Source organism: Chelmon rostratus, chromosome 12, assembly GCF_017976325.1.
Source record: "Chelmon rostratus isolate fCheRos1 chromosome 12, fCheRos1.pri, whole genome shotgun sequence".
In the NCBI taxonomy this organism is placed as follows: Eukaryota; Metazoa; Chordata; class Actinopteri; order Chaetodontiformes; family Chaetodontidae; genus Chelmon; species Chelmon rostratus.
Window position 1 is genome coordinate 15,126,054 of NC_055669.1, and position 23,734 is coordinate 15,149,787.

General features: G+C 43.8%; 2 protein-coding genes across 2 annotated transcripts; one reads left to right on the plus strand and one right to left on the minus strand.

The window, feature by feature from the left end:
- Positions 1–409: 409 nt before the first annotated feature.
- Positions 410–9,844, minus strand: dsc2l (desmocollin 2 like). Its single transcript, XM_041949950.1, has 16 exons — positions 9,502–9,844; positions 9,172–9,262; positions 8,864–9,066; positions 8,674–8,778; positions 8,052–8,207; positions 7,654–7,798; positions 7,401–7,561; positions 7,162–7,296; positions 6,843–7,028; positions 6,448–6,695; positions 6,109–6,251; positions 4,360–4,581; positions 3,082–3,303; positions 2,667–2,779; positions 2,223–2,552; positions 410–1,790 (listed from the first exon to the last, which is right to left on the minus strand). The coding sequence occupies exons 1-16, from the start codon at positions 9,538–9,540 to the stop codon at positions 1,593–1,595; spliced, it is 2,697 nt and encodes an 898-aa protein (XP_041805884.1). The 5' UTR covers positions 9,541–9,844; the 3' UTR covers positions 410–1,592.
- Positions 9,845–13,347: 3,503 nt separating this feature from the next.
- Positions 13,348–23,395, plus strand: LOC121615416 (desmoglein-2-like). Its single transcript, XM_041949770.1, has 14 exons — positions 13,348–13,547; positions 14,161–14,283; positions 14,970–15,125; positions 15,237–15,378; positions 15,465–15,625; positions 16,395–16,529; positions 16,646–16,831; positions 16,935–17,206; positions 17,333–17,475; positions 17,572–17,793; positions 18,130–18,360; positions 19,389–19,516; positions 19,651–19,983; positions 20,199–23,395. Exons 1-14 carry the CDS (start codon positions 13,494–13,496, stop codon positions 21,186–21,188), a joined length of 3,276 nt encoding a protein of 1,091 aa, XP_041805704.1. The 5' UTR covers positions 13,348–13,493; the 3' UTR covers positions 21,189–23,395.
- The last annotated feature ends 339 nt before the right edge of the window (positions 23,396–23,734 follow it).

The window sequence follows — 23,734 nt, forward strand, 5'->3', positions numbered from 1 at the left end:
ATAAAGTGGCGTTGATTGGACCTTGCAATGAAATCTCTTTCACTGGAAAATCTGCTCCAATCATGATGGCTACTGAAGTATTTTACTGTTAAGAAACAGGGTCACGATTGTGTTGTAGCTGAACCTTGGGGCGACAGCTACGTCGCTGCTGGCACAGAGGTAATCGGATAATTGCAGGAAAGGCACAGTGGTACTTTGTGTTAAAGTGAACCAACTTGATCTGCAAAAGACTGCAGGTAAATATTAGCTACACCAATAGGTGCAACACTGTGTCCTTCATATTGTGCAAGCTCAAAGTGCCACAACCGGTTAATCATTCACCACAGTACACACAGAGACTGAGCACAGCGAACCACTGTTCACTGCACTGATATTCTGTTTTGAAGTACAAAGTCAAGCAGTATGAGGAGGGTTTTTTCTTTTTAATGTGCGTAAAAATCACACTGTAATATGAGATCTGAGCTGTAAGCAAAGCCTTTGGTGCATGTAGTCAAGTTACAGTCAACTTAAAAATGCTTATAACCTGTTTAAAAACACATTTTTACATTTTATTTCCATTAAATTAAGCTCAGACTTATATAAACTACAGCTGCTACTGTAGCACATGTTCGCCAGGAGAAATGTCCTTTATGCAAATTTACAGCTTCAACAACAACACACCTGAGAATTTTGAAATTTCAGAGAAATTTCAGATTCCCTTTCATGAGCAGGCGCGAGGACATTTTCCTGATCTGCTCAGCTTTTCTTTTATCTGGTCATTGTATTCAGACGGTTGCAGGCGCTGGCAGCCCCACCCCGCTCCTCCCATTCACACCCTTGTGCTGACTTTCACAGGATTACTGTAAGAATGTTGCAGCAACCTCTATGACACAGAGGGCTGAAACTACGCCCAGTCAACGGTCAGGGGCTGCGCTGCAATGTGTCTGCACGGATATTTACTGTACGATTCGGAAAGCTTGTAGAAGGCGGTCAACATTATTGTTTAAAACTAATAAATTATCAACATGGAATTTGAAAGGAAGTATTTACATGTGAAATACTGAAAAAGGCAGTTTTATTATTGTCTTATTCAAGTATTTGTTTTATTATTTCTTTAAAAAATATATCAAAACTAAACAGACATTTTAAAATGACAATGCAAAGCTGTCATTTCCTGTGAATAGTAGACGATTATCAATAATAACCAAAATACCAGAAGTTGTTACTAATTGATCGAAAGCCCCGCAGCCCTCTACTGCACATATCAATACAACTACCATTATGAACCTGTAAAACCAATCCCCCCCGCCACCCTCCAAAACGCCATCGCTGATGGGTGGATAAACGGAAAACCAAGACTCTGAATGCAAACAGCACGCAATACACAACACAAAGTATGTACAACTAATTGCATTTGCATAGTTTTCAGTGCAAAAGACTTTTTACCAAAAAGCAGCAGAGAAAAAAAAAACAACAACAACAAAAAGCAATAGCAGAGCGGCGTGCACACACTGTGGCCACCTGCCTGTGATTTCGTTCAGACGTTCAGATCCCAGGCCTCTCCACATCCTGGGCAGTGAAAAGTAAACACCATTCTTTTACAGCTTCATTGTTCATGACTTTTTACAGACGTCTGCCAGATTCCTGAACTTTGGTCCGAGCGTGTTTAGGAAGTCGAGGTCATTGTTGTCGCCGTAGTCGCTGCAGCATCCGACGGAGCCGGCTGCAGAGCCCACCCCCTCGAACCCGTAGGCGTGGATGACGTCGTCCGCGTAGCGTCCGTCCTCCTCCGTTCCCATGAAGGCCAGCTTCTGCTCGACAAAATGGAAGGGAGAGGAAGCGGGTTATTACTCAGGGTGGAGTAAGCCTGAGCTGCAGGAGGGAAGATGCTTCCGATAGCACAAGGCTGCTCAGGATATGACTGGCAGTCAGATATTACACAGCGAACAAACAACTCACCGACAAGTTAGAGACATGATATTTCTCACCAAGAAGCTGAGAAATATTAAAGTTTACAGAGGATACCATCACGGCTTAGAGAACAAGATTATATTGCACATGAGAGTTTCCCAAGTTCTTACAGATAACAAAGAAGTTATTAAACCTGAGAGAATGAAAGGTGTACACATGTGGACACCTTTCATTCTGCCACACTCTTCCACTTTCCTTCCACTTGGACACACTTTTGTTGTTCTATATACATTAAAAATCGTATCACACTTTTAGCTGTAAAACAACATTACCTGCTGTAGATAGCGGCCATTTGTTTGCCAGTTGTGAAGAAGAGCTGAGTCCTGGGCGAGGTACCTGTTGTCAAAGTCCATACCGCTCCCAAGAAGTTGACCATTGAACTGCTGGGCACCATACTGGCTTTCATACTGGCCAGAATAGTACTCTTGCATATCGCTGGTGACAACACCGGACTTATATATGCCATTCTCATGTGTGCTATGGACGCCGATTGTGCTGCCGCTCTTGTTCCCCGGCCATCCTGGATTCGTCATGACGCCCTTCACTGAGCCCTTCACTGCTGAATCAACCCCAGAAATGGGAACAGTGATGAGACTTGAATCCTGTCGAACATAACAAAAAAATCAAGCAACAATTAGATAAATGAAGCAAAATCAGGGGTGAAAAAGATACAGTTTCTCTACAAGGGTATACGCCTTTCATCGCGATGTCCTTACCACTTCTTCCCCTGGGGCCTCAGTGTTTGATTTGAGCAGGATTCCACCGCTATCTCCTGCATCGATTTCCATCTTCTCCCTCTTTGTCACACAGAAAAAGGCGAGCAGCAGGCCTGCAATGGCAAACAAGAATGTTAGAAATGAGTGCACAAGCAGTGCATTTTACAATAAACGGCGCTTCATGTGCGGTAGGCATCGAAAGAGTGAGCATAATGACATTACACAGTTTATAATACTACCACGTATCGTTGCTCAGTAGCAGATTAACAATACATAATTCAGTGACAGAACCTGTAACTTCCTATCACTCCTCTTGCGCTTTCACACATGCATGAGCACAAAATTCCTGTTTCATTTTCGACACAGTGTAGCCTACACAATTATGCTGGCAAGTGTATAGCAGTGGGGGACTCACAGAGCAGTAGGAGGAGGGCCAGAGGCAACAGCATAGCCAGTAAAGCTAGTGGCCCTAATGACACAGAGCTTTCCTTGGCCAAGCAGCCTCCGTTCCTGCACTGGCAGATCCTCACTTTCGCCGTCTGTTTTCTACCGAAGCCCTGCAGATCTGTAACGTCGATGGGAACATCGTGTATCCCCGTAGGAAGCATTTTGATCTGCTTCAGCGTGGCTGCTGTGTCTGAGGAGGAAACACATGTGTAAAAAGAACGAAGACATGTACAGCTCTCGGAGAAACAGCAACGCAACACTCGTGGAGTGATTTTTTCAGGACAGATCAGAGTAAAGGTTCATTATGATGCTTTTGACAAATACTTATAACTTCCAGCAAAAGCCAAAGATGTCATTTTGTGTCAAAATATTCACCCTCTATCACAGGGATGCCAAAAAAATTTTCCCTCAGAGGGTAAAAACGGAAACTTAGTAATGGGCTATGGGCCAAAATCCTCCCCCTATTGTATTGTATTAAAAAAACGTTACGAGAATCCAAGTTCCCAAGGGATCCTATATATTTAAACAGCATTTTTACAAAAAGTCACTTGCAGTACAAAAGATATTTTTGCAGCACTTTAAAAACAGTGTCTGCATTTCATAGTTGGTCCACCAGGGGGCACAAGTCCCACTCAGCACATACCACGGTCTCAATTCTTTAAAAACTCATTTAAGGGCTTCTTATCAAAAATGTTTTTGCCTTTATGTTAAAAACATATCGGCTGATGTACAACCATGAGACTTTAAAAGCTTAAATTTTGTTATGCAGGATTTTAATCTCTAATTTTGACCGAGTGGTTTTTGCTACTTTCACTTGAATACATGATCTGAATTCTTCTTCCACCACAGTTGGTTTCAGCCTCAGAAACTTATTATCAGTCAAGCTGTAAACAGTCTTGTGTCTGCCTCTGGCTCGTTCGCTGCCCAGGAATGTTTCTGTTAGATTTTGCAATAGTGGTTTGTTTTTATAGCTTTCACACACACACACACACACACACACACACACACACACAAAAAAAACCTGGATGCTGCTGTGTGAGCAGTTTGAACATTTCAAACAGAGTTTTACAGTCTCAGTAATGTTTTGCTGTTCTTAAACATGTGTCCAGTCAACTACAATCACCATCCCAGGCTACATGGTGTGAGTAACTGATACAGCAAAAGCATTTAATTTAAAACATTAAACATTTTCTCCATCAAACTCTTTCAGTCATTTTTGCATTTAAAAAAAAATACAACCACCTACCATTAAATCTGGTCACAGACCATTTGCCATCATTATCGTGCGGCAAACTAAAGCTGAAGGGGGCAGAAAAGGGAGACTGGTCGCTGTCTTCAGCCACAACCAGCACAGAGCCGAGCTCGCCCTCCTTCTCACACACCACCAGCTCGCTGGTGGGGACCGTTGGCACGTTGTCGTTGACGTCCTCCACCATGATGATGACTGTTCCCGTGCCTGTCTTGGAGCCTGGAATACATTTGCGTTTCATTAGTACTGGTGCAAGACAAATGCAGGTATGTCATAGGTGAGGAGAAACAAGGCAGGAACAGCTGCGTTAACTGGAAATTGAAAAGTCTGACAAGTATCAGGCTTCAAGTTATGTGTGAATCACAGTCATTTTGGACCAATCAGTGTCCTGTACTTTAAGCTACAGGTGTGGTTTAGGTGCGGCGGCTCATTAAGAGGCATCAGTTATATCTTCTCCCAGCTGGCTTCGAAAAGACTCCTGCTACATCATAAAGATCGCTGATCTGATTGGTTGAAGGTAGCTGGTGACAGACAGATCGTTCATCCAACTACCTGCCAAGTAGGGCTGTACCGATTATCATTTTATTTACATTTGAAGCTTCTCTTGAGGTTTTCAAGTGAAGCTTTGAATGCCAGTCCTCATACTTCATGACGTTGATCCTAAATAAGTAATTAAATAAAAATTCTTGAATAAAATCCTCAACTTGAATAAAGTGATGGCCCATCAGATCAAACCAGTTTTTATGACACCAACTTTCTTTATTGAATATGATTAATCTGCGTCATCAACATAAACACATGTAGGCAGCAGACTAATGCAATAAAGGCGTAAAACAATGCTGAAATAATAATCACGCCATGCTTGACCGCCCCGTTAACACAAGTGGGTGCCTCCCTTTGTGTGCAGCAAGCGGGAGAGTGAAAATGTTTTTGAAAGGCTAAACGCCAACAAATATGGACTGAAGCTGAACATTTTGTAAGATTCATTAATTTTTATTTATTTTGATTTTGGACTTTACAGCACTCTGGAATTATTGAAACTGGGTCACCAGACTCACTAATAATATTAGCGTAGTCTAGTCTTAAACTGTGAGTGAAAAGACATGCCACAAAGAGAAAAAAAGGCTGCGCAGCATTCAAACACTGATTTAGAATTTATACGTCAACATTATGAATAAACTTCTAACTATTTGGCACAACCACTACTACCAAATTATTGTTTTTTTTTAAAGTTCCTGCCCTTTTCCAGATGGTAGCATACAACAAATTATCTGGCACGTTACCGGCAAACTGTGAGTCACTGAAAACAACATCCTGTCAACAGGTGTTCTCAGGTGAGACAAAGCCAGAACATAGCTGGCTGTTTTGTTCAGGCACATGCTGCTGAGGGTGGAGCTGGGGTTTTTTCATAACCTAAGAATGCCTCACTGCCATGTGAAAGTGACAAATCTGTCGTGTGCTGTGATTTGACGCATCGACTAGACGCCTCTAAAACAGCATGATGGACATTTGCCAAACCGACAGAGACAGTGATCTTATTAAACAGGTAATAAATGTGGGTCAAGTATTAGAGCAACAGCAAGTGGTTTTTAGGTTCAGCAGGACAGTGGAAGCACAGGAGTACTTGATCTTATGTTGTTATCTGAGCGATATCAGCATGTGTTTTTGTGATCATAATAACGGCTTGAGCTCTTATGCAGAAAAAGTGGTGGAAAGAGGGATGTACAACATTTGCAAGCAACTTACTGGCATCAACAGCCTTCACGGTGATGTTGTAAATCCCATCCTGGACAAAGTGTGACTCTCTGTCAATTGTGTTTGCAACCTTCAGCTCTCCGGTATTCCTGTCGAAATTAATCCAGTTGGCTGGGTCTGTGACCTTGTAATAACTGAGAGACAGAGGAGAAAAAGGACCTGAGTATTAGTGGCACATTCTTGGATTTCGGCAGTGAAAGTCTGCCCTCCAGTGGTCAAGAGAAGCAACAGTGACTTGCATTGGGGTCTTGAGGATCGGCTGGTGTCGGCCACACTGCACCACAGGAAAAGTTCATTTTTTAAAGATGAATATAAAAGAGAAAAGCTCACTTGATGCCTTTGCTGCTCTTGGTCTCAGGATCCACTGCTGTGTAAGTTCCTATCAGCGTGCCGTTTGGTACGTTCTCTTTGACGGTGAAGCGGACGCTGGGGGCTGTGAACTGCGGACCCTCATCCACATTGGTCACAGCGACATCCACGGGGACGGACACCCACTTGGACTCCGTGCCTGTCAGCTCGGCTTCATTACGCGCCTCAATCACAAGCTTTACATCTTTGGCCTGCTCATAATCTAAGGCCTGGAGAAACAGGGAGGGAGCATATTGTAAACACAAATCTGCTGTCAGTGCTGCAGTATAGGCCTTGATTTTCCATAATATGTAAGTCTCTGTCGTGTTACATAGATGTACTATTATTAATTTAATAATAATCCAATGAAATCTTACCTTCGTGACATACAGAAGCCCCTCGTTTGTTTTGGGGTCAGTTTCGATTCTGAAATTCCCATTTTGGTTTCCTTTAGCGATGACGAATTTAGAAACCCAGTTCGGCGTGTTTGCCAGATCCTTATCTTCAACGGGGATTCGGAGGATAAGTTTGTCCTTTTCATTTTCGTTGACAGTGACTTTGTACTAAAGGAAACAACAACTTAGACTTTAGAACACACGCTGGTTTTACACTCTGTACAGTGATGACAAAGGCTTTATATAAAATGCACAAAACGCGAGGACGTCATTGCAAGACGTGTAGTTTCTGCTCACTTACAGACGTTTTTGTGAAAGTCGGCGGGTTGTCGTTGACGTCCAACAGAGTTACGGTTGCTGTTCCTGTGTTGGAAAGACCTTTTTGTGTACCGTCTAAATCTTTGATTTGTATGACCACCATGTACTTGTCTTTTACCTTAAAAAAAAAAAAAAAGAACGTGAGAAAATGAGCCAGGAAAAAACTAACATGTTGAGCTCATTTTTAGAGTAAATGATTAATACGATGGTGGCGGGGCTCACCTCTCTGTCCAGGGAGCTACTTGGGCCTACTGTGGTGATGACACCCGTCTCTGAGTCGATGGCAAACCGGTCTGTTCCGGTCAACAGGGAGTACTTGATCTTGACGTGGAGGCTTCCTTCTTCGTCTCTGTCTGTGGCATTCACCTTCCCGACCAGTGTACCTGCGGCGAAAAACATGATCATGGAGCTGGTCATCACCCACACAGAAGGCCAAACACCGCGGGATCTGAGGTGTGTATTTCATGTCCCGCACCTGGAGTGGAAAGCTCGGGCACACTGAAGTGCAGCGGAACCGTGAATATCGGAGCGTTGTCGTTCACGTCGTCGACAATTACTTTGAAAGGCAAAGGTTCGTCTGTCGGCTGGCCGGTCTTAACGTCGAAAACACTTGTTGTTAACTGTGAGGGGAAAAAAGACAGTTTCAGGTTAACACGCTTAAAAATACAGAGTGCAAAGCATGTCATATGGTTTCATTTATCTTAGATGTTAGACTAGTAATCTAAAGGTTATTTGAATAATAACCACTAGGGTTACTGAACTTGGGCTTCAGGACATGGCGTCTTTTAGACCAAACAATGAATCAATTCTCTGAGAAATAATCGTTATCAGTGAGGAAAATAATCACTGGGTGCAGCCCTATTTTAGACTCACCTTAAATACTGGGAACTCCTCACGATCAACTGGCCCGTTCACAGTCAACATCCCGGTGTCCTTGTTGAGGCTGAACAATCCCACTGGATACTGATCGTAGCCGGGTCCACTCAAAGTGTAGAACACTTTGTGCGTGGCTTCCGAATCAGATACAATCTACAGAAGACAGACAATAATTCAAACTGTCAGGAATAATAAACTTTATTTGTACAGCACTTTTCCTGAACATAAAACAGGGAGACAAACAATGTAAAATGAGATGGAGAAAAAGCTGCTATCAAATCTAACAAAGCTCTGTGACCTCTTCCAGCTCGCAATACATTGAAGTGGATATGAGGGGGAAAAACATCTTTAGGCAGATTCCAATAGGTGGTATCTTAACGCAGGTAAAAACACACCAAAGGGGTTAATCGCTGCATAAAATCTTCCCAAAGTCCTGTCATTAATAGGTGTGCCTGGTTGTGTGGATAAGATAATCTTGTAAGAAAAGTGAGGGAGAAAAAAGAAGGCGAGAGGAAAATGAAAACTTGCACAGCGAACGCTGCAATGAAGACCTTAAACACACCACAATTCAAAAGTAGCCTGTCTTTTTTTTTTTTTTTTTTTTCAAGAATAAGATTACCGGCTCGATGTCTCTTGGATAGGGTCCCAGTTCATTCTCCAATATGTGGAAGTCCGGGGGGCTCCAGCGTCTCTTGGTGCGCCTCAGGATTTCTTGGCCTGTGTGCTGCGACATGCAACCGAGTCAGCGGTGTAACACAGAGAGACGCGTTTACTGACCGATCTGAGGGCTCAACCGGGCGCCTCCTTACCTCTCTCCCCTGCACGGCGCTGCGGACAAGGTTGACTTTCAGCACCCTTTCCCCGCCGCTTTTCCCCAGAGCCCGCACAAAAAATGTCCGGCCGTCTGTCGCCACCGGCACAACAGCCAGAGTCACCACCTCTCCATTACCGGTGACTTCAAAACTCGGGTCCGACGAAGTTAGGCGAACTGATTTGGTGTCACAGCCGCCAACTTTAACAGAAAGGGAAAGGTGAATTGAGGCGGGGATGGGGGGTTACATAACAAAAGCCACATAAGAGGAGTGTAAAACAATAAAGTCTATAATGAGTTTATTACCTATAATGATTCGCCGTCCAGCCTGAATCGTTGGTGGGACGTTTACGGACACATTGTTCGCTTTAAAACAAGTCTCCACACGGGACAGCACCTGAGACAGAGTCCATCTTGAGAGCGAGTTTCACAGTTTCAAGCCTATCACATTACTGTTAATATTAATGCAAAGCGCCCCATTTTAATAGCAGATAATCACATTACGACAGCGTCCCCCTTTAGTATCGACGAACATTAGCAGGTGAAATCTTTAACAAGGCGCTCCGACGTTACATTTGTGTCCGTGAACAGTTTTATTTTGAGCGCACGCGACAGGAAAAAAGTGGAAACACTCACCGACACCAGGTAGATGCTGAGAATTAAAACATTCGCCATTTTTTTCCACTGTCCAACACTTTTGACCGCGCGTCGTCCCGGTCCGCAGGAGGAAGTTGGTCACCGCCGACGGTCAATCGACCGGAGAGGTGACGGATGACTGATTAGCGTGAAAAGCGCGAGACGCAGAAACTCGTCTGCTCCTGTGAAGACAGGTCGACTTTATTCTGCTATCTGCCGCTGTCGACGCTGAATCAATAGGCGGACACACCTTGACAGGCTGCCCCACCCTGCCTGCGAGAGCCTGCCTGGTGAGATTGAGCAGGCGAGGCACCTCCGGGCTTAGTGTGCTGCTGCTTTTCTGCTCTGCACGTCAACTCCCTTAAAAGTTTGCAAACGCACGGATATGTTTCCCGCCGGCAGGGGGCGCTGTTGCTTGAATATTCTGGCTTGCTGAAGTGATTCTGAAGTCGACTGTGGGCTGTTGCGAGGCATCAGCAGAGAGCTGCACACCGTGTAATTTCTCATGGAAGAGTTGTTGCTGCGCCACATGAGATACAAACGCCAACAAAAGCACTGTAACGTGCGCCATGCGTGCTGAGCAGGTGTGTGCATGACCCAGGATTAGTCAAAATGATTGTGTTTTAAAATCTTTTTAGGTTTGTTTTACTTTGGCAGTATCCTTCCGTAAATTACTGTTTGTCGGCTTGTTTTTCCGCTTTGAGAAACCTCTCCCAGGTCTGCGCAGGAAACTGACCCCTGCACGCCCCTCCTCTGTCCTCTCTCAGGTCCACTGAAGCATTCTGGGAGGAGGAACAAAGCTGGGCTCCTCTCTCAACACCGCAGGAATGTGTGCTGAATGGAGCCTGGCGTGGGGGAGGCTCCGTTCCCACAGGGACGAGCTAGCTATCTCTATAAACTGCTGATAAAAAAAAAAGAAAAAAAAAAAGCAGAGGCTGCAGCACTGGGCCTGCACCCTGGTCCTCTTGGATCTGCTTCAATGGGGGGGCAGACCCTGTTTGAAAGCACACTGGGAAGCCTGACTGTGCGGGCCTGCGACAGGGAAGGTGAGAGAAATGTCAGGAGGGCTGTGAGTCATGGGCGTGGACATAATGAAAGGGCTTGAGGCTCAGAGTCTTACGAGCAAATGTGAAACAGACTCAGCAAAGTACCCCCGCTGTCACTCCCAAGCTAAAATGAAAGTGAATTATCGTTGCACTCGGGCTTCATTGTGTGCACAGACCACACAATATAAGTATGAACAGATACAGCCGTTATGTTCGTACTTACTCTGTTGGTGACACTGTGTCTGACCTCTATGTCCCACACTGTCCGCTCACTGTGTGACTGTAAAACGAGCCACAGCGAGGTGCTTCAGGTTCTGTACATAAAGACTAATGACTTTTTTCTGAGGCGTGGAGTTCGAAGAAAGCCTGATGTGAAAGCCTGGGTGACTCAGGATGACTCTTGAGTCACGGCTTCACAGCAGTTAGACACAAAATGTCTTTACATGACCTCATCCAGCTTCGCTCAAACTGGATTACACAGTGTTTGTCGCAAGCTGCCTAGTATTGTTACCGCCTTCCCAGGTGTTGCACCAGATGAATTGCGAAAAGCTTATTTGGAACAAGTCGGCCGCATGATGACAGCAAACAACGTGTGCTGCCAGGATGCGGTGTAAACGCCGGAGGGCTCGTAACAGATGTTTACAGGTAGCACATTTAAAAGGTGCTCGCATTTTTCAGTTTATAACAGCTGCACGTGCATCCCTGAGGTAAGAAAGTTTCTGAGTGCTCCTAATGCAGCTGCTCCACCCCTCTCTCCACTCCCGTTGGGCGGGTGCCAGTGGAAGGCAGGGTGGGGCTGGCGCATCATGAGCCATGGTTTGTATTTGGGTGAGACAAGTTGCTGAGTGGTGCTTTATTTTTTTCTTCTATATAGAATGACATCACTAATGACAATGTGATTATTAGTGAGTAATTTGCATTGCTGAGCGTATCAGACTGCGTGACGTCAAACATTACGAAATGTACAGTTACCAGGTAAGTTACCTGTTTGTTAGAGACAGGAACACCTATCTGAAACAGCTTACCGCAACGTAACTCCCTCCCATGTGTAGTTGAAAGTGTTTTAAAGAGGTGTTGACTCAACTTCATGGTGATTTTTGCTATCGAATTGTACTGTGATATACAGAGAGGTGTTTCTATGTGTTTACCCCCAGTGAGGTAAAGGGAGTGGATCACATACAGCCTCCAAAATGACCAGAAAGTTGAACCAGCGCCTCTCTGAAAGGGTTTTCGACAAAAACAAAACAACCCTCATGAAGCTATGCGATTTATTGCAGAGCTGCAGCTGCTTTAATGCAGCTCTCAAGTCCAGTTAAAGTCACACCATACTGTTTTAATGTGGACTGATACAATGCATGATTGCAACTGATGCCTAAAAAACATCCTTAGTAATAAATTGCACCAGCGTATACATTTATCTGTCTGTCAAAGCAGCCGTTGCACACACACCGGCAGTGAGGTGGTTTCTGGGGCAGCGTTGACACCGGATTGCTGCATCCTCCAAAAGCTGTTGGGTCATTCAAACCGGACGGACACATGACACCCAGCTCTTTGTGACAGACTCACTCTGCTGCATTTCTCAGCATGTGCTGCACTCCAATTAAAACGACCTGTCGCCTTTTGCTGGTCTTTAAACATTTCAGTCGGTCGAATTGAATTTCCAGCGGACTGAGAAAGTTGGTCCCTCCAGGCTCGCACAGCGCAAGTGTGTGTTTCTTTCTTCCCTTTTTCTGATATGCAACTCATGCGTTTGTCATATGGTGCCATGGAAACGGCCCATTCACCTTTGTGCTGCTATTAGATGCTGATTGAGAAAGCCAATGAATAATAAATAGCTTGAAGCCACCACACTTCTTGTGAAAAAAAGCTAGATGTGTCAAGGGTGTGTCATTTCACTTCCAGTTAAGCATCAGGCAAACGCATCATGATTCTGCTGTAGAAACTAATGTTATCAAGATTAAACCGATCCTCTCTCACACACCTTTGGACACGGGGAGTTACAGTTTCATGCAACTTGGCAACACAAACTCTCACTGCCAATATTTACCTTTTCTTTTTTTCCTGCCAACTAGCACACACACACACACACACACACACACACACACACAGTCACATGTTTGTACTTCTATCCTCATTGACAGAGGAAACTCATTGACATAATGCATCTGTAGCCCCTTACCCTAACCCGAACCATCCCAACTGAAAAACGCCTCACCTAAACCTAATTCTAACACTGAAAACCAAGTCAGAGGAGGTTGCGAAGAGCCAAAAATGTCCTGGCTGTGCTGGTTTAAAACTCGTTCTGGTCCTTGCTGTGACAGCCCTCTCGGTGGTCACAGTGTGCAGCTGGATGTTTGAGTGGTGAACCCAGAAACAGAGGTGGGAATCTCACAGCCACAGGTGAAGTTTTACAGATGAGCGAGAAAGTTTGTCTCCAAAAGGAGTCCAAGACATTAAAAAAAAAAAAAAAAAAAAAAGGATCTCAAAATCCTTAATAGATAACAGCCTGGACTTAATCCCACACTGCAAAGTCAACATGTATTTTGTTTGTTTGTCTGTTTTATTGTTATGCATCTTTTATTACACACACACACACACAACATTGCTTCTCCAGATTGATAATAAAAACTTGTTTTTGGACACGTTTTGTTGCCAATTCCTGAGTATTTTCCTCTCAGCCCAGTCTGCCTTTTCGTCACAGACAATAGGCTGCGCACAAATATTACAGCTATGCACAAAGTGGCCACCCCACCTCCCTCCTCCGCCTGTTATCAGCAGGAGCTGGTGCGCAATCAAACTGAGGGAGGAACCGCCTATTGCCGTAGGAGTCCGTACCCTCGCAGAGGGTCAAAGTCTGCAGGAAACCGACGACAGACCGCACTCAGAGTTTAGTTGACGCGTTTCCACTTCGGCAGGAGGTTTATTAAGTTTTGGTTTGTCAAGCAGATGGCTCCGCCGCTGAAATGCTGCCTTTTTATTCTGCTGACGTTCCTCCTAACGGTAAGTAAAACCATCCAACATGTTCGCGTTTGTTAGATTCATCGTCGCGCGTAGCTCAACTGTTCTTAAACAGGTGTGGCTCCTTTGTTTTGGCGCATTAAGCGCTGGATACGCAGCTGATGATTAGAAAGAATAAAAGTCAGGGGTCGACAAGGAGACTGATCACGGAGGAGTTCTTTTCTTAAGTTATTTCCTCTCCAGCAAAGCTGCTTTCCAGAACTACCCCCCCCCCCCCCCAAAAAAAAAAAGTAGTGCATGTGGGGAAAACTTTAGAGGCACGAGATCTCTCTCAAATCCAACCATGGAGGAGAATTTTAAGCTTTGACACAACTGAGATGTAGATTATAATGTGGATGATGGTATTAAACTGCTCCAATTATGTTGTTGGAGCATTTCCACATGCAAAGTAAAAGAGAGGATGGATGTACTGTATAGTGTCCTCATTTACTTGCTGTGAGGACACATTTTATGACATGCATGACCCCCAGGTGGAAGAGACACAAAGGAATGCCTTTTGTTTGTGAGTCAGGAGCAACAATAGGCCATATGGTTTTATGATTGTCACGCTTGTGTATAATGATCCAGTTTTTCCTCCCGCTCTGTGTACCTGCAGCTTGTTCCTGTGAGGGCAGGAGGAACTGGCCCACGGTTACAGAGACAAAAGAGAGAATGGATCACAGCTCCCAGAAAGCTGAAGGAGAACCACGATTACACCGGCTTGCAGAGTATTGCCAGAGTGTGTACTTTTTTTTTTTTTTTTGCTTTAATTCTGTCTACACAATAATTAAAGCTGGATATCCTAATTCTTCATTTCCAATTACACAGAAATATTTGGTGTAGGTACAGCAGTACTCCTTAGAATAATTACATCATTGTCAAACAAATTGTTGTATTTTCCACCTCACTCACTCGCTTTATCCTCAGGCTATCTCTGTTGTTTTTTGTTTTTTTTTCGCTTTCAAAGCCGAGCTTAGGCTACGTGTGAGATCAGCCCCACAGACGCTGGCAAACTTCCATATTCATAATGAGTCAGTCTGAGAAGCGGTCCACGTCAATGAATACATCTTTGTTCAGACACACACATCTTATCTAGTTTTGTATCTCAGAAGTCTCAGGCTCTGAGCCATGTAATTATAGTCAGCCAGGTCTCCAACAAATGAGCTACACTGCTACAAACAATTAAGCAGATGTGTGAGTGGCTGTTCTCATCAGTGCAGAAATGGTTTAGATGTGACACTTCAGGTTTGTGCACATTTGCATCCATGTGATCTGAATAACGCTCAGAAAATTAAGTATATTATTATTTTATATGACAAACTTACAGTGAATAAGGCATCGGTAAACTTCTCCTTGTGTTTGGAAGGTGCTACATTTCCCGATCGGCTGGATTCATTTGTTTGTGTGTTTGTTCTGTTTTTTCAGATTCGCTCTGATAAGGAGAACCGTACAAATATATTTTATTCTCTGAAGGGGCCTGGTGCTGACGAGCCCCCTGCCAACGTATTTCGTGTCGACCCAAAAACCGGCTATGTGAAAATCTTCTCCATTCTAGACCGAGAGAAGATCCCCGTGTACTACGTGAGATAACCTCCACACATTCTGTTTGTAAAATCTAAAACGTGCATGCCCGTTCCCTCAAGTCGCACAGCGAGGAGATGTTAAAATAGTTGTGATGTCTTTTTTTTGTAGCTAAAAGGTGTGGCATCATTTGCCGACGGGACCAAGGCTGAAAGGGATATTGACCTCAGAATTGTTGTTCTGGATGAGAACGACTGCTCGCCGGTCATCAAAATGCAGCAAGTCGGAAATGTCAGTGAATCAAGTGCCGCAGGTATTTTGAGACAGCTGCAGTATGTCTGTGACACGGCAAAGTATTTTTACCTGTACTCAATGAAGTGATGTGTTGGTGATTTCTAGGTACTGTTGTGATGAAGGTGATAGCCACTGATGATGATGAAGAGAACACGCTCCACTCCATGATCTCCTACTCCATCGTGGAGCAGAGTAACGCTGGGATGTTCTTCATCAACTCTCAGACCGGGGAGGTCCTTGTTCGACAGAACACTCTAGATAGGGAGGTGAGTCACTTGACTGACCTGAAATTCTTCTCTTGTGCTTGTACTTCTATTAATTAGAAAAGCCTTCGGCACAATAGTCTGATCGGTATCGCACAGTTAATCTCACTATCACGCTTAGTGTTAGTTTTGTAAGTAGGTCATATCCCACGTATGGGACCTTTATTTGTGCCAATTAGTCAAGTTTGAATCACGATACAGTGTAAGCATGTATTTTCCACCAGAGACTCCTACTTGTTGAATCACGGTCAACGAGAAAGAAGCTTTTTGTACACTTTTAACCCATAAATAAGACAGAATCATACTCATGTCAGTCTACAACCTCTACCGGAAACTAACAACGAGAAAATATTCACCAGCTGCCACAGCAGGGCTGCTATTCACCTTTCGACCTTGTCGCCCGGTGAATCTGTGTGTGTCTCATCGCGGAAAAATGTGCTCCTAGAGACACCTATTGGAACAGAAACCACAGCAGATGTGGTTGCGAGTGCTTTGCCAGGTGTTTATATGCCTGTCTGTGGATAAAGGTTGTCACGGCAATAGTATCATAACCGTGCGAGACGTTGTCATGAAACTTCACAGGGCTGTAATTGAAATCAAACCGAAGGCCAAGTTTGAAGCTGGGTGCGGTCTGACCCAGTAGTACTGAGGACTAATGAAATAGTGCAGAAGTGATTACAGAGTGCTCATTACTACGGAACGTCAACATGTTGACAGGCATGGTCCCGTGGTCTCTAGTAATCAGTGCATTGTATCTCATCTATTTTTTTAGACAAAAGATACATATAAGCTGACTATAACAGCCTCAGACATGAATGGACAGCCGGGAGGAATGACAGGAACCGGTGAGATCGAGATCAAAATTCTGGACATAAACGACAACATTCCGACGCTGGAAAAAGAGTCGGTAGGTGTTACACAATCACCGCAACCCAAACTTCGATTCTTCTTGTTTATACTGGCTTGTACAGTAATGTTGTGCACTTTTTCTGAAGCAACTATTGGGGTGTGTTTGACCTGCAGTATGAAGGGAGCGTGGAGGAGAACACCATCAATGTGGAAGTAATGAGGATCAAAGCCATTGACATGGATCTGATGTACTCTGACAACTGGCTGGCTGTTTTTGAGATAACTTCAGGGAATGAGGGTGGCTATTTCAGCATCACTACTGATTCAAAGACCAATGAGGGCATCATCATGATTCACAGGGTAAAAGAGTGCAGTCTTGAGTCTTGAGTCTGAGTGCGATTAAATGAGCGCTACGATGGCTAATGCGAACTCCGCTTGCTGTGCGCTATCCTTGAATCTGCAGGCCTTGGACTTTGAGGAAATCAAGATGCTCAACTTGGAAGTGGCTGTTTCCAACAAAGCAAAGTACAATTTTGGCAGTATGTCCACGCCTGGGACCCAAAAATCCTACCCCGTTAAGATCAATGTGGTCAACCAGAAGGAAGGCCCCCGCTTCCAGCCGAGTGTCAAAGTGGTGACTCTCTCTGAGGACCAGTCTTCCATTTCCTTCAACAAAGTCATCACCACCTACGCTGCAATTGACAGCGACACACTAAAGACGGCCACCAACGTAAGGTACAGCCACAAAGTGAAAGCAGGTGTATTACCACCTCTCTTTGTTTGTCTGAATTGATGTTTTTTACATGAATAGCTTCTTTTTGTCCTGTCACAATGTGGATATTGATTCATTCATATTCATAGGTATGCCAAAATCCAAGATAATGACAACTGGTTGACCATTGATACAAAGACAGCAGATATCAGGCTGAATAAACTGCCGGACAGAGAATCCAAGTTCTTGGTCAATGGAACGTATTATGCCAAAATTATATGCATCAGCAACGGTGAGTTCTGTAAATATGACAGTTATCATTCTTCTCCACTGGACTGATAAGGTGGACAGCAGGTTATTGTTAATCTGTCTTTTGATTGGTTTTCAGACATTCCCTCAAAAACTGCCACAGGGACCATAGCCATTCAGGTGGAGGACTTCAATGATCACTGTCCCGTACTGACCACCAAAACTCACACCATGTGCCTCGAGGATAGTGTCATCTACGTCACAGCCGTAGACCAAGATGAGTTCCCCAATTCAGCACCGTTTGAGTTCAGTGTGATTCAGGAGAGCGGCAAGGGGAAATGGACAGTGGAACCACTTAATGGTAAGGATACAATTGCTTGGCAAATTTCCTGAAAATCATCGTTTAATGGACATGTTCGGCCTAACCTCTACAATGTTTGCATTAAAGAGGCAATTTTAGAAGAATTCAGTGGTTAGCTCTAGTTTTAACTTCAACACACTAAATTTCTAAAGACCTGCAAACAGATGTTGATAGGTTGTTTTTTACAGTTCATTTCATTGGCTTCAGATGGTAAACACAGACATGTTGAAAGTGTTGAGGTTGCTGCAAACGTATTATATGCTACAAGCTACTAAAATGCTGTTTTAGTTCATAGAATAATTACACATCATTTATATATGTCTCATCTTTCTTCAGACACCACAGCCATTCTGCGGGACCAAGCCAACCTGTGGCCAGGCACGTACAAGGTGGCAGTGGAAGTCAAAGACCAGCAGGGAAAGTCATGTGCTGATATTCAGACGATGGACGTGATTGTGTGCACTTGCCATGAAAACATTAAAAGCTGTGTGTCGCGCAGTACAAAGACCACTGGCCTCGGAGCGTCAGGTATCCTGCTGCTACTCCTTGGACTGCTGCTTCTGCTGCGTGAGTATTGCTCACATTACTCATTATTTTTCTCTTCCTGGATCCTGCTCATTTTGACGAGAATCATTAACTTTCTCTGACGAAGTTACCTCACATGGTAGGACGTGTTGTAGCATGCGTGTAGCATGCTTGGAGTGAGTGATTAAAAGGAATGGGTAGGCCGCAGTTTTCTGACAGTGTCAAATCATCACTCTTGCCTGCATTGCAATTATTTGGTACTTTTTCCCCATGACTGAAAGGTATCCTGTGCAGGATATGTCGGCTACTGTTTGAAGTCAAACATTCAGAGTTGGCCCCTCCTCCCAAGCTTAGCGTGACTGAGAGAGCTGTGGGGGTCAACTGAGCTACAGTGAGGAAGAGAGGGAGTGGCATGAGACAACAAAGCAGTTAATCATACAAATAAAGTGTTACTTTCTGATTGTTTCACAGGATTTACGTTCTAAAGCACAAATAAACATGCCGCCGCTCTGCACGACCCTGCAAGAAGATTTTGTGTGAATTCAGCTAAAGCACATGCTTCATCCTGTGTGTGTGTGCGTGTGTGTGTGTGTGTGTGTGTGTGTACCTCAGCCCCACCCTTGGTCAAACAGACACACAGGCCTGCAGCTCTTGCCACAGGCAGAGCAGGGAAGAGAGGCGGAGAGAGCGATGTAACCTGCTCGCTATGTTTTTATAGAGTCCTGTCCTCGCGCTGCTATTGGCTGGAGGCTACACACCACTACCCAATGCAATGATGCCCAGAAATGCCCCAGGCATAGCAAATTACTGAGAAAATTGTAAAAAAAAAAAAAAAAAAAACAGGAGAGGGCAGGCCTCTACGCATACAGACACCGTCGCACACTTCTAGCGGGTTATAAGTGATCATTGATGTATGAGTCTATACATTGTTTTCCAGGGAAATCGTGCATAGTATACCTTTAAATCCCTTTGATGAATGAAAGTAATTAATTGATCGATGACTTAATTTGATCCAACAAGTATACTTTTGTCAGAATTTCTGTTGACACAGCGTCAAATATGTGTTTCAGTGGTTCCCCTTCTGCTGCTGTTCTGCCTGTGTGGAGATGCAACAGCTGTTGGAGATTTCAAGGCCATACCATATGATACCAAACAACAGCTGATCTCATATCACACTGAGGGACAGGGAGAAGACAAGGTACTTTGGTTACTGTAGTCCTGGTATGAATGGAGCTTGTAGAATATTCAGATACTTTTAGTATTAAAAAATGAGTTAATCAAATTTGTCAAAAATGCTTCATCTCATGATGGGATTTCGTATTTTTCTCGCAGGAAGTTCCTCTTCTGCACATCCCAGTAGAAGCTGATGGTGGCACAGTCAATGCCAAGGATGTCAACAACTTGGCAGGAAAGGGGTACCTTGATGGACTGGCTGAAGTAGGAGGGCCAGCAGGTGCAGGGGCAACCTTAGGTGGTGGCTGGACAGTCGAAAACACGCACCTGTCCAACCAGTATAACCATACCAGTGTGTATGGGCAGATGGACATGGACTACACAGGTGCCGGGATGATGACAGGACAAGAACATCTTTACTCTCGATACAGGGCTGGGGCCTTTGATGGGATGGCGCTGTCTGACCAGTTCCTGGACGAGTATTATTCGAGTGTGAGTACATAAAATGTCTTACAGATTCAAGTCTAATGGTTTTTAACCAAAACTTTGGTATTTGAAATTTTAAGAATGTAACTCTGATATAGAACATAGCCAGTTTTCATTATACAGTATGTTAGGACAGGAAAAGCTGTATCACACCATCACAAGTGAAATGTTAAGTATTACTGACTTTGGACTCAATATATTCTGGCTCTGTTTGTTTGCAGAAATCCAACCATGCTGCACAGCAATACCAGGAGAAGGACCTTGCGCTGGTCTATGACTATGAGGGTCAGGAATCCCTGGCAGGTTCTGTAGGTTGCTGCAGCCTTCTTGAGAATGATGATGACCTTGCGTTCCTCAATGACCTTGGGCCTAAATTCAAAACTCTGGCTGAAATCTGTCAAGGGTCAACCTTGGTGACCAAGACTTTGGATGCAAGGGTTTCTGTCTCTCCACCCAGACCAGTGTCTCCTGTCAAGCCCTCCACCTCCACCCACTCACATTTCCATACACATAGGGAAACAATCAGGGACAGGGACTACAGAGACATCAGCACCCTCAACGCCTCCAATGTAGCATCTTCCACCATTGTCCAGGAGGAGCGAATCACCGAGCGAGCCCAGGGTTCAGCCCCCGTTCCCAAGGTACAGGACAAGATTGCAATTCCCAGTCAGACGCTGCTCATACAGCAGCCCACCATGTACTATGCTGCCACGCCCATGTACGTAGTTGAGCCAAAGCCCCAAGTGGTGCTTGTGGCAGGGGGCACCCAGCAGGCAGTGGGTCAAGTAGGCCAAATTGGGCTTAGCCAGGGTCTGGTGCAGGTTGGTGGCCTCCAAGGTTCTCAGGGTGTGGTCCTTGTAGATCGGCAAGTAGGAATGGGTGGGGTGACAGGGCAGATAGCACAAGGCCTCTCACACGGAACATACTCCAGGACCAGACAAGTGTTGGTGGAGAATGGGTCATCAGGTGGAGAGCAAGTTGCACACTTAGTGCAGGGCTCTGTTAAGACAGGACATGCTTCTACAGAGCAGGGTTTGGAGGTAAGAGGTCAAGGTATGCAGGGGAAAACCTTTTCACGTGGTTCTGCAGGGTCAAATGAGAACTTTGGCCTGACAACCACACCCAGGTTGCAAGGAAGCCAGAGAGTGATTGTGCAGCATAAGAAGGTCTCAGTGACAGAGAGGAATGTTGACTCTATTACTAAAGCGTAAAGCAACCGTTTTGTTCTTTGTATATACCAAAACATATTTTGGTATTGCTGAAATGTACTGCAGTAAATGAGTACATGCTGTATGTGTTCATATCAGATAGATTGTGATAAATTGTGGTAAAACTGGTAAGAGGATAGTTAAGCCTAAGTTAGATAAGCCTGCTTGACCAAAAGTGCAATACTGTATGCCTTTGTCTAATGATAACACTACTGCTTTTAGTAGCTAAAACGTATTGACTACATGACTTCCATGGCCATGAAAGGGATTGGATTTCCACCCATTAGTAGAAAGCGTATACTTTACAGTATTAGTGTAAAGTATAGAATTGGGACAAAGCAACTTCTTCTGTCATTGCATACCAGCAGAGGAAAAACTTGAAGTGTGCTTTCCCTCCTCCTCCAGTTCCAAGATTGACCTGTTAGGCACCAAATGACAGCCCTAAAAGCACTGTGTTTACTTCAGGTACACAACTAGCACGGCTTCAGGGCGCTAAGAGCCAAAGTAAGCATAACAGAACTGAACCACCTCTGACCTCATCTCATCGAAACAAAGACAAACTGGAAAAAGCAGAATACAAAGAAAAATGTTCACGCCCCTACATTTCCAAAAGCAGCTATAAGTAAGCCTCAGCTTGATTATTTACAATATGTTGATCCGGGTCTATATCAGATCAAGGACAGGGAAACTACTGCACTGGTTGCAGCTGGCCTTATATCAGTGGAGGCTGCAATTGAGAACCGATCACAAGCAATGACTCACCCGCACAATCAAACTTGCAGTCTGATCATAGCTTCCTGAATGCAGCTCAAACAAATCCACACACCAATAAGAAAAAGAGAAGAGAGAAAAAAGAAACATATAATTCACCAGCACAAGAACAACAACAAAAAGATTATAGGTTGGAACACGAGACAGCTAGTGGGAACATGAGAGCAGTCTTTAAGCCAGTGGTGAAAGCAATGTGCTTCTAAAATCTCACAAGGTTATTATGATGCACCTGGCAAAAGGTCATAACATTGGTACTGATCAATACTCTCATTAAACCTGCATAGTTATACTATTACAAATCAATATTTCAGTTAGAACAACACAAAACATGCCTGTATAGGATCCTTTTCAAATTTGTTCATGAATTTATGTGAGTTTGTAGAATTCTAATCTTTAGTCACTCGCCAAAAGTCCTGTTAAAATGTAAAATAATACATTTATAGGGTAAATATAATTACAGCTTAAGCCATTAGTCTTGAGAGCAGAGGTAAAGCAAAGTTTCTGTAGCTACTATAACGCTGTTTTAATCCGTATAAACTTTGAACATTAGAATATTTTTTGAGTGGAGCGTGATCCTAAAGATGCTTGGTTTGCATTTTGGAATATTTTATCCATGCCATAAACTGTTGTGCTGACCTTTAGATTTTTTTTTTACTTAGTTAAACTGTAACTAATCTGGCGCTGTTATATGGGTGGCCACTGCTTCCCTGGAAACTGCGCAGAACATAGATAAACACTGTTTGTACTGTAAACCTGAGGAAAGCACCCTCTGCAAAACAACCAACACCGGAGCGCCTGAATGATTTAGTGCACCAAGAAGGGATTAGATCCTTTTATCAGCAGACATCAAAGTCTTTACAGACCATAAACCGCAGAATAGAGTACTACGTAAATTCTCTGTTTTATTGTTGCACTCATTTTATTGTTTCTACAGAATATGTGTGGGTCTCTAAATTGTACATGAACAATAAGCCAAGTGTTAACTCCAAGAGATCTAAGTGCCGAAGTTGTAAAAATTGTGTACAATAGGATGATGGTTCTATTTTTACAAATGTATATTGCGCCATAATTAACAGATAGACTTTTATTATGTGGTTTTTTTATTGTGTGTTTGTGTGTGGGTGGGAAAGTAACATGATTTTAGTGCATGGATAGGCAGAGAAATCAAGGGTGAGGTTGCCGAGCACTGAAAACATTTGGTGGAATGACACTGTTTGATATTGCTGTTCTTGACACTGATGTATTTTCATCTCCAGTTTCTAATATGCTGCGTTGCTTGTTGCTGTACGCTGTGCTGTAGCGTGTGTCGCTTTAGAACACTGCAGCAATAAAATAGCAGTATTTTAAATGATGAGGAGGATGTTTTCCTCATATTTTTTCATTCTTTCATATTTTCAGTTTTGCACCTCCTGTGATAATAAAATCAGATAGAAAATGAAGCTGTATTGACCTGTTTTTTTTTTTCGATTTCACGCTACTGCAGTATTACTAGATGATATAGAAACATGCTCATGCACTACATTAGAATACAGATGCACAAGTGTAGGAAAGTAGATTCTAAAAGGGTTTGAATGAATGTGACCTACTTGATTTGAATTTCTTATCAAATTAATGCCATTTCGCCCACTCACAGTCAACTTTTCTACTAAAACTACAGACCAACAATCTTTAACTGCTGTCCGCTTTGTGGCTGTTTGTATTCTCACAACTAAACTTGACACAAATGATGCTAGTATGCAAATTCTGTCACGGCAGCATTCATCTATTAGAGTAGTCTA

Coding starts and splice junctions, on each gene's coding strand:
- dsc2l (XM_041949950.1), bottom strand. CDS start 9,540: ATGGCGAATGTTTTAATTCTCAGCATCTACCTGGTGTCG. Junction 9,067..9,171: donor TGGACGGCGAATCATTATAG/GTAATAAACTCA, acceptor TTTCTGTTAAAG/TTGGCGGCTGTGACACCAAA. Junction 4,582..6,108: donor CGTGAAGGCTGTTGATGCCA/GTAAGTTGCTTG, acceptor AATGTATTCCAG/GCTCCAAGACAGGCACGGGA.
- LOC121615416 (XM_041949770.1), top strand. CDS start 13,494: ATGGCTCCGCCGCTGAAATGCTGCCTTTTTATTCTGCTGACGTTCCTC. Junction 15,379..15,464: donor CAGTGAATCAAGTGCCGCAG/GTATTTTGAGAC, acceptor GGTGATTTCTAG/GTACTGTTGTGATGAAGGTG. Junction 16,832..16,934: donor GCATCATCATGATTCACAGG/GTAAAAGAGTGC, acceptor TTGAATCTGCAG/GCCTTGGACTTTGAGGAAAT.